The sequence below is a fragment of the Haliotis cracherodii genome, unplaced genomic scaffold (assembly GCF_022045235.1).
Source record: "Haliotis cracherodii isolate W230 unplaced genomic scaffold, xgHalCrac1.p SCAF_5, whole genome shotgun sequence".
NCBI lineage: Eukaryota > Metazoa > Mollusca > Gastropoda > Lepetellida > Haliotidae > Haliotis > Haliotis cracherodii.
Window position 1 is genome coordinate 49,867,873 of NW_027266308.1, and position 11,574 is coordinate 49,879,446.

Sequence of the window (11,574 nt, forward strand, 5' to 3'; positions counted from 1 at the left end):
TTTTACGCCGCTTTTAACAGTATTCCAGTTATATCGCGGCGTGTCAGATTAATGTGGGAGGAAAGCCCGAAGTGAGGCAGGTCTCAGACGTTTACCACTTCGGTGAAACCCACGAGCACGGGTATGGTGCAGACAAACTGGCCTAGAAACATAATCAGGGCGAACCGGGATTCGAACCCACAATCATAGGTTTCTGGCGTGCCCAAGGGACGCAACTCTGCACAGCGAATTGCGGCGCCTTAGACGACTGGGCCACCCGTGCCCCCTGAAATGGGATTAACGTCGCGTTCAACATTATTCCACTTACATAGCGACGGTTGTACACCGCAAGCCCACTGAGATACCATGCCGTAGTTTAATATGGATACAACACTCATACACATGATACTGACCCCGACCAGACCAGTCCCTGTTCTATTCTCAATGTCGAGCGCCAGGCAGGTTATCAACAAGTACCATATTTTAATGTATTTTGGTATGACGCGGCCAGGGCATCGAACCATCGGGCAGACGCTTTTCCACTAGACCACCGAAACGGTGTATTATATCTTCATCAATTATAATGAGAATCCAAAGGACCCATTTGTAAACACAGCTCCGTTTTGAGTCCGATTCCAATGATACCACGCTAAACACATCATCACTACTTGCCTCGCCTTGGGTAGCGTTTAAAACCTCAATGGAGAACCCATAGTAAAATAAAGACTTCCGGCATTACTAACCAGGAAAACATAATGTATATACACTAGACAGAAAATAAAGGAAATCTTGAAATGATAGTAAAGGTGTAATGACAATAAATGTCTGTAAAATTAATTTCCGGCGGGATGATCAATTACTGGTGATTCCACCACGTTGGGCGATACATGTACAAGCACGACACATTGTTGGCATGCACGTCTGATTAACTTGCGTAGCGCTGCCCCTGGTATTGCCAGCCATTCAGCCCGAAGAGCTACCCCAAGCTGGGCCATGTTAGCGGGTGCTGGGTCTGGCGTACACCCTCCGCCCGAGAACATCCCACAGATGCGTTGTTTGGGACATGTCAGGGGACTTAGTGGGCCTGTCCAATGTCAGTGTGCCTTTTTGTCGGCGAAAATCGATGACGACCTGGGCACGATGTGGTCTGGCATTGTCGTCTTGCAGTTCGATATTTCTGCCGATGATTAAAGCGAATGGACAGGACGCACAATTTTGTCAACATATCAAATGTCCATTCACAATAACCAAATAACTTAGCCTGTCATGTGTGATACCGCCTTCACCATATCACTACCGCCCCTTTACCGATCATAGTCAAAACATTTTGCCCTGGCATTATGCTCGCCGCTACGTCGCCAACAACGTTTTCTGCCATCTGTGAATCGGAGGCAAAACCTTGATTCGTCTGTATTAAAATAGGTGCAACGCCTTTAGCGCACAGCCCGTCCCTGGTGTTGCCTCGCCCACCCCAATCTTTGCCGCCCACATGTGGCAAGCTGTTATCCTTCACCTACTTAAAGGCGGATGTTGAACTTCGTCTCATTGTGTATTATTCGTGTTATTGTACGGAATTCACAATTGATTATAGGGGCAGCTTTGAATCTAATGCTTAGTGCAATCCATAGGCAATAACAAGATCACATTACAACCCCGCCCGTTTGACGATACTTGTCCAAAATGTCGAGAAATACCACTTTTTGATTTGGCGGACATTCAACTGTGGGCAACTTGGGGTATTGACGGCTACACCCCACCCCACAGAATTCGCAATTTTTTCTGTTCACTGAGACCATTTTTAAATGTGCTTACCTCATTTGCATCTGTGATTATGCGCACGCACTTTGGCTTCTGTGTACACGTGCATCGCGAGATGTTCATTATGATAAGATGATGCGATCAAATGCAACGTCACGGTATTGTGAATGTACACCTTAACGATAGCTACATTCAAATCATTAGTTCCCTTATTTTGTGTCGGTAGTATATATATGTTCCAGCTAAAATTTCAATTATAACGATGTTCTTGTCGGAATATATATTATTGGGGCTCGTTCGAACTCTCGTTAAGAAGTCATTTGACTGGTTGTTGAACTCCAGTCCACGAGCGAGACAAAAACTGTGCCAAGTTGGTCAAATGCGAGATCGAGATGGTCACGTCATTTCCGAAACATAACTACGGCGGCGAAAGAGTTCAGGGTAATTAACATTACATTGCAGAATGGAGATATATAATACATTTGATAATGGAGGATGAACAGACTACTAATTTGAGTAAAACAAGAAAACAGTGTTATCATTATCCCCGCATGGGGCACACCAGGCTTTTGTTTGTTCATACAGTAGTGAATATACACGGGGAAATGGAGGGTGACCCCAGAAAAAAACCCATGACGGCATCCTTTTTAACTCAGGCTTGTCAAGTTCACTGGAACTTTTTGTGAATGGCCTAAATGCAAGCACCAAAAGAATTATTAATCCCCTCGCGAGAAATTAGACTGGTTCGGGTGCCATGCACTTGTAAATTGTGGTTTGTGTATTTCTTCACCATTCACCATATACCTTGTACAAGCTCATTTGTGAAGTGTTATACATCTCAAATCAGTTATTATGGTAACGGGGTCGGTCGGGTAGCCTAGTGGTTAAAGCGTTCGCTCGTCACGGCGAAGACCCAGGTTCGATTCCCGACATGGGTATAATGTGTGAAGCCGATTTCTGGTGTCCCCCGCCGTGATATTGCTGGAATATTGCTAAAAGCGGCGTAAAACTATACTCACTCACTCACTCATTATTATGGTAACGGTTCTGAAACAACACTGCGAAGATTATTCCGTGGAAAATCAATAATAACAATAATGACAATTTCGAACTCTGTTAATAAGCATGGGTATAAAGTTTCAAGGATAATATATTTTAATAATTAAGGAGATATGCCCCAGAAATGAAGGCTACAACCCATCTGGTTTTTAACTTACGTTGTGGTCACGAAAGTTAAATTTTTGGGGATATGTACAACTTGTTGCCAAGAAAACTAAAGAGGCACCAGTTCATCATGTGTTTGATACATAAGCAATGTTTCATAATAAATATTTAACGATTTCCGAGTTATGCTCCGGAAACGAATGCTACACGTTTTCCGGTTTGTTGTCACTGAAACACCAAACTATTTTTTTAGAAGCAACAACACATCAAAAGGCACCAGTTCAGCATGTATTTGATACATATGCAAAGACTCACAATCACATCTTAAACGGTTTCCTAGTTATGTTCCGGAAAATAAACGCGTCGGACGCACGGACGCACAGCACATTTTTCATATTCCCCTTCCACTTCGTTGCGGGGGATAATAATCTACATCAGTCAAATATACTCGTGAAGCAAGCTGCACGCTGATTGTTTTAATTCCCTTAGGTGCTCCCTTCTTCCCGGGACAGAAGGCGACAGGTACTTCTCTTATCATTAATGCCTGCAGGATCCGTTTATCGTTAACCAGGGTTGTAGACATTTGGAATTTGGATCAAGTTATAAATGTCGAAAAAAAACGATCTTTACCTGTATGTAGGCTATCGAATTGAAAAATGTCATTAAAACGTCATATGAATTTTGAATATTCATTTAATGATCACCCACGCCAATAGTAGATTGCTAGACCAATCCACAAAGTAATGAATCTCATGTCATCGATGTTATTTACAACATGTCTCCAGTCACAGAACCCACGCCATGTTTTAGCGCCGTCATTAAAAGGCAAATCGTAAGTCAACACAAGGTCACCAGGGGAATGTCTGCAGTGGCGGCTGAAATGTAAATGTAATTCTAGCCACCCCTATTTTCTACACACGTTTTGATACTACCTACACAGTAAACTCTTAAGTTATGATAAAGATGCCGAAACAAAAGTTCAGGTCGAACAACGTTAATGAAAAACTGGGTCAGCAAACAAAGCCGGAATACTTCCACACGGGATGGCCAATGGGTGTATCAGTTGGTGACTACAAATAGGCGCCATGTCCATTTCTGTGTCCATTCCGAGGTGTTCAGCTCTGAAACCAAGTGCTTATATATTTTAACAAGGGACGCTCCTTGAACTGATACGAACTAAAATGGCAGCTATGGTTTTGTTACGGGGTGCCGCTTTTTTGGCCTTTTTCTACACAGCGTCGTCTGCTCCTTATTTTTTGGAAGCAGACGAATTCGCTGAGACGCTCAAAGTGGAAGACGACATGTCAAGAGTCATGTCAAGAACAGTTTCCCAAAACGACCGAAACCTGTGGCTTAAAAAGGGAGAAAGTGTGACAATGAAGTTTTGTCTTGATGTTGAAGCATTCGTCAAGATCAGGAATATCTTCTGGGCTAATGACGGCTGGCTGGACACAATTGTTGTCAAAATAAACGACAAACCTATCGGTAACTTTAGCACTAATGACAATTCTAACTGGGGTGAGTTGTGGAACACCCTCAGCGAGAGTGGTCCTGTCGGAGATGAGATAAACCTGCCTTCGGGTGAGCACACTCTCACTCTAGAGGTCCCTGAAGCAGACTTCTACGGGGTGGAGATCGACAAGGTCGTTCTGGAGGTGGACGGTATGCTCACGGATCAAGGACTCGCCTGCATTGATGCAAAAGATGACTCAGACGACCTAGACGTGGGAGGCATGAAAACAGATGACAAAACTGGACATGATTGTTAGTCGTATGACCATGAAGTAAGGTACGTATAATGACCTACAACAACATTTCTCTCTGTCTTGTTCAAGGCAATACATAATCACGACCGTTATAATATTTATGGTTTGTCAAACATAGCTTCCTTCTATGTTAAAGACGAGGACCCCGTTCCACGCTACGGCTGTCGTAAGTCTATGTTAAAGTATGGAAGTTACGATCATCTTAGCGCTACGATCGCTTAGGACTTGCTATCGGAGAGGGAAATATCGTGGAAAGGGGACCATTGGTCCACGGTCAAAACCCACAAAGCGATCTTACCACTACGACTTTCTTACGCCTATGTGCAAGTCCTGAACACACAGTCGTAAATTGGTATTCGTTATTGGTTTGCGAAACGAATACAGTGCCGTTATAGGATTCTTGAAGAACAGTTAGGTTAAAGTCCCGTGAAGATCCGAGTTTGAATTCGTCCAAAGCAACCATGCTTGTCGTGCGAGGTGACTAACGGGATCAGGTGGTCAGGGTCGCTGACTTTGTTGACGCATGTCATCGTATCCCAGATCCGCAGATCGATGCAGCGAGGCGTTAAACAACAAGCAAACAAAGTAAGGTAAAGTGAAGAAAACCAAAACACGAAAAGAGAAGAAAAAGAGGTCAAACTAGAGCAATAGAAAATGATGAAAACTATAACTTTTGTTTAACACGTAGGACCCTATCAGTTAGAGTGAATGAGTGAGTAATGTTATGCGCCGCTTTTAGCAATATTCCAGCAATACCAAGGCGGGGGACACCAGAAATGGGCTTCACATATTGCACCCATGTGGGGGAATCGAACCCGGACCTTCGGCGAGACGAGCGAACGCTTTAACCACTAGGCTACCACACCGCCCCTTATTAGGTTAGATTTGAAATGACACAGACTGAGGAAACGACTAGAGAACACTGAGTGTGGTATGTTACAGTTGTATACTCGTACGGCAGGAAAGGCCCCCTTTATCTGATGAGATACAGGTGGACATCGAGACACCTGTACCACGACCGTGTAAACAACATCCAGCCACATCAATGACATTCCTTGTTCCTGTGTTCGTAAATAGTATTTAACCGACATGTAAACAAACGGCGAGCAGGACCACAACGTGTGACACGTCCATGCTTTGAACCAGGGTAGTATACCAACAGAAAGACAGCGGTAGTGCAAGTATACGCACCTTTCTTCTACCTAGAGAGACTATGTCCAAACGTGGGATGCCTTTTACCGCTCATAGTGTATAATACCACGCGTACACACACACACTCTCTCCCTCTATCCCTCACACAGATACACACACACACTCACTCTCTCTCTCTCTCTCTCTCTCTTTCCCTCACTCACACACGCACGCACGCACACGTCCCGAGTACAATCTTGAGCGCGATGTAAAAACACATTTCACCTTACCTACAAGATTGAAACGTGTAGTGAGTGAGTATGGTTTTACGCCGCTTTTAGAAATATTCCAGCAATATCACGGCGGGGGACACCAGAAATGGTCTTCACGCATTATACCCATGTCGGGAATCGAACCTGGGCCTTGGGCGTGACGAGCGAACGCTTTAACCACTAGGCTACCCCACCGCCTCGTTTAAGTGAGAGATTTGGATTTAAAGTCACACTGAAAGCTCAGGTTCGATTCCCTACATGGGCACAATGTGTACGATCTCATTAAAATCAAATCTTAAAAATCAGATACTATACTGTGTCAACCCCTCCACAGAAGGTCGCGTCAGGTGAACTCTTGACAACCTATAAGTCGGAAATTCGTTTTTAACAAAGAACACAAATATCCCTTTTGGTGTAGATGCCATGGCGCTCAGAAACAACAGGGTATGTAAAATAGCTATATAATGGCGCGTGCTCTACTATACATTCGGAACTATATGCGTTTAAGTTCACTTTCAAGATACAGAAATCAGAAATGCAGCTCTGAATGCTTCGCTCACTCGAGCCGAGAATTTATAAGCCTCGGCACTGATTGGTTCCCCATGATAGGGTTGTCAGACCTTCACGCAGAAAGATAGATTTGATGTGAAGGAGATTTCATTGTGTGAAGCCCATTTCTGGTGCCCCCCCCCCCCCCCCCCACTCCGATGGCTTTCCGTGAAGTGAAATGCCAGAAGCCACTAGTAGTTTCGGAACACAGGCCTATGAAGCACATTTTAAGACCCCATTGCAGTGCTTGATTGCCAAACTGTGTGAGTTCTTGCCATATGCATGTATATGTAAGCTGGTCCACGATCCGCAAAGCGTAACTCAATGAAAATCTCGGGCACTCGGAGTAAATGTAATCTGTCTCGTGTTGTGGCTACCAAGTCCGAAGGAATAGTTTTAAATATGATATGTATGATACAGTAACTATCGTTGTAACAGCGGTTCCCATTGTAATCACCACACAACGCTGCGATTGGTGGTACGCGTGGTCGTGCGATCACCAACGATTGGAGAAGATCGATCGCAAGTTCAATCGTAGGTAATCGTGCGACTAGCGGTGGCAATCAGCGACCGATCGTACCATCAAACGTGGCAATCAGCGACCGATCTTACCATCAATCGTGGTAATCAGCGACCGATCTTACCATCAATCGTGGCAATCAGCGACCGATCTTACCATCAATCGTGGCAATCAGCGACCGATCGTACCATCAATCGTGGCAATCTGCGACCGCTCGCACGATCGATCGCAGCCAATCGTAGCCAGTTGCAGCGAGTTGCAAATTGGTCCCTCGATCAGATATACAGGCTCGCGATCGTTGTTGTTGCTCCATCTGCAGTCGTGCCAACATAAGTTGAAGTCTTCTCGGCAGCACTGGTACACCCGCCATGGCGAAATGCTGTCTTCGGGTGTCGTAATGGAGTGTGACCCGAACCCACTCCAAATATACTGGTCAGCGAACTAAAGACTGGTGGTACCACCAATCGTTAGGTCGTGCAACCAGTCGGGTCAGGTCGTGACGGGTCGCACGCCCGATCGTGCACGACTGGTGGTACGACCATGTAAGATCTGTCTGCGACCTCTTACGATTATGAATCACAGGTCAGAAAGTTTGTACATGACTATCAACCTTGCTGCGACTGATTTTGCTCTGGCGATCACTCACGACCCCTAAGATCAGCCATGCGCTCTTCACACGATTTGCCCGCGATTCCAATATTTTTTCGGTCGTAGCTAGCATTCGTCACCACTCGCCCCTTTCCGTAACCTGCAAGAAGACTCGTGCCCCCTATCGATGAATGCTGTGTGCGAAAATACGACAAAGCAATCAGAATGCGCGTATGATTTCAAGTTCTTCGTCAGAGAATCCCTCAGAAACAATTTTTGATTTTACATTTGTCTTGCATCTAAAAATATACCCAAGACACAGTTAAATGTGTTCAATCATACTGTATAAATCCGCATGTCCCGATGTGCTTTTAATTGCATCTGAAATATATATAATATATGGGGAAATATTTGAAGCATTACGCAACGAGTTGACAATTGTTTTAGGTATGCCCGTTTGCGCTAAGACGGAACCCGGTCGCAAAAATGGCAACGAGAGGGGAACGATTCGCTATTCGGCTTGGCCCGGAATAACACGAGTTGGTCACGAATGCGTAGCTTGGTCGTAACATAGTCGCAAGCCCGGTGTGACTGGGGGCTTGACTCCGATGCATTTGACAGTTTCTCATAGCCGCTGCAGACGGCTGTCAAATCAGATAGTATTTCTTTTCGTTCGGATAGTAAATGCATTCAACACAATGGGGAAGCTATGCTACCAATACACCTTCATGTTAATCTCATTCAACGCTTTTTATTGAAATATATAGCCTGAAACTTACAACTGTTGTGAGATGTTTTGCTGATTGGGGCCCTGTCAAAACAGACTGCCCGATTTGGTCAAAACGCTATACATGTCTGTTGGTTATTTTTGTCTGGTATCGGTTGATTGACATAAACTGATTGTCTTTTTATTAATATTTTCATTCAGATTCTCAGGCTTACCAAGAAGATTGTGATTGGGCCCGGTCTAGTCAGCAAGAGACTGTGATTGGCCTGGACTGGTGAAGAAGAGACTGTGATTGGACCGGACTGGTCAGGAGATCTGCAAATCAACTTTCACATATGGATGCGTTACTGAATAAAATACTCTGAACAAACTTGGTACTTCTTGATGGTACCCATGAAGATCCGGGTTAGAATAGGTTTTCTGCAACCCATACTTGCCGTAAAAGGCGACTATGCGCGTAAGAGGCGACTAACGGGATCGGGTGGTCAGGCTCGCTGACTTGGTTGATGCATTTAATCCTGAATTGCGTCAATCGATGCTCATGATGTCATTCATTGGATTGTCTGGTCCAGATTCGATTATTTACTGGCCGCCGTTATATAACTTAAATATTGCTTAAGGGCGTTAAACAACAAACAACCAATCTTCTTGAAGGGGCGGGTGAATGTTACATCTATATTACATGGACGATCAGTCACTTTATGTTACACATTGTGATGTGACTCGTCAGTTCTTACATAATAAGAATGTCATGTGCTGAACACCCATTTTGCACCAGGAGCACAACAGGTTCCTATAACCCATGCTTGCTGTAGGAGGCGACTAAGCTGCTCTTATGAAGCGACTAACGGGATCGGGTGGTCAGGCTCGCTGACTTGGGTGATGTGTCATCGTATCCCAATTGCTTAGATCGATGATCATTATGTCAATCACTGGATTGTTTGGTCCAGGCTGGATTATTTACAGACCATCGTCATATAGGAGTGCAGCGTTAAACAACAAACAAACAAACAAACCTTGAAGGGTTGATGCCCACTTATTACCATTATCCGCTGTAGAGCGCCGAGGGCTAATGAAGATTTGTTTGTTTGTTGTTTAGACTGCATTCAGCAATATTCCAGCTGAATGGCGGCCTTTGAATAATCAAATCTGGGCCAGACAATCCAGTGTTAGATATTGTGAGCAACCATCCACGCCATCGGTGTACGATGGCATGCGATCCACCAAGCCTCTAACGACTAAGCACAGGTTAGCGGGCTATTCTCTACCGGATATCAAAGGGGGCAATAAGAAAGTAGTCGCCCATAGAGTCATGTGTACCTCAGCACGCCTTTGGGGAGGTTAATCCTTTCAAATGGGGACTGTACTCCACGGTCTGCTGCTCCTTTCGTCAAGGTCTTGACGTTATCTCTGTGTAATTAAGGTTACAAATAACTGCTTCACTGATATACATCAAAACATTATATTTCCATATTTATAAGTCCAACAGTGCGTTTTGTTTTGACAACTTAAATATGTCTTGGACTACGAATTGGCCCAAGTCTTGTTCATTTTAAGCAGCAATTATCGCAGCGTGGCAGCTCAACCGGAGTTTCAGACACATGACAAACAGTATGGTGCTGATACATCAAGGCTCCTAATCGAGTAAAATGTGGGATTCAAACCCAGGATCAGTGAACCCTTGCATCAAAAGACAACCGAGTTGCAGCATTACCTAAAATAACGTTGCCATGATTCAGGAGTCAGATGTCAGATGTCACTCTTCAACTCTGGGAACCAGTTGACAAGGAATATACTTTAATCCTCAACGAAGTTGGCGGGAGATATAGAAACCGGATCCGTCCGTTTCGTTTCGGAGGCAGAACTCGGAAACAATGAGAGATAACTTTAAAAACATATGGTTTAGATGTGCCTTTTGCTATTAAAGTTCCCCCTGCATTTTTAATATATTTTATATCAATTTCTGAAATTTTTTACTTCTGTCTCTGAACTGAATGGAAGCAGATGGTTTCATTTCCGGAGCAAAACTCGAAAACTATTAGACATCATTATGAAACTTGGTACATACATTCACCATACAGTGCAGATGGGGCTTTTGCTATTTTATATGATTCCTCTGAATTTGTCTTTATTTTGTATATTGTTTTAAATATTTGGACAAGGTTTGCCAAGAAGTGATTGAAGGCAGTGGGTTTCACATTTCCGTAGCAGAACTGGAGCATTATTTTAGAGATTATCTTTAAGTGAGTGAGTGAGTGAGTGAGTATGGTTTTACGCCACTTTTAGCAATATTCCAGAAATATCACAGCAGGGGACACCAGAAATGAGCTTCACACAAGATATATAGTGTAGATGTGCCTTTTTGCTATATATGATTCCCCTAATTATCATTTTTAACATTTTTTATATACATTTAATAAATTTAGACTGGAAGCAATCATAAGAAGTTTACCTCAGTTCTGTTATCTACTTCTCCATGAAACTTTGTACAATATAAGTCTGAGGCTGTTATCGGGTCATTGTTCTTACCAAAGTGTGTACAAAGGTTTATGGAGTTGTTATGCAGCAGCTCTTGTATTCAACCTCTTCAACAAGCTGGTGGACAAACTGTCACAATGTCATGTTTGATTGCATATATCATGGTTTTTAAGACTGGACAATGGGTCGGAGGGGGTTAGAGAGATGACTTTGTCGGCTTGTAGCGTTATGAGGGCTGGCTCAAAACTTCTGAGCCAAACTTTGCTGGATCCCATCCGAATCCCACACACATTTGCCAACGATGCTGGAGTGCCTGGATCCCACTGGTGCAGAGGCCTACTACAGATGATGTAAAATGTCACGCCTGGCAGAAAAGTCATCATATGCATAATACTTGACATGAAGCAGTTTCCTTAGTGATTGCAGTTGAGTGTCTTCCTGATCTTGGATCATCTTCCAGGCTCTCTCTTCCCCTCTTTAACTCCGCTGCCCAGCCCTTGACAGTGGCATAGGAAGGATCATCATCCCCTAAACTTGACACCATGCCTGTATGAATGGCAGTTGGAGTTAGCTATTAGTAGTTGGAGATACTTGATGACAGCGAGGTAGTCAATTTTGCCCATTTTCATCAACAGAGAAAAT

The 11,574-nt window shown here is 43.9% G+C and overlaps 1 protein-coding gene across 1 annotated transcript; it reads left to right on the plus strand.

The window, feature by feature from the left end:
- The first annotated feature begins 4,082 nt into the window (after window positions 1-4,082).
- Window positions 4,083-4,670, plus strand: LOC139443521 (uncharacterized). The gene has a single exon (XM_071224508.1). It carries the CDS (start codon window positions 4,083-4,085, stop codon window positions 4,668-4,670), a length of 588 nt encoding a protein of 195 aa, XP_071080609.1.
- The last annotated feature ends 6,904 nt before the right edge of the window (window positions 4,671-11,574 follow it).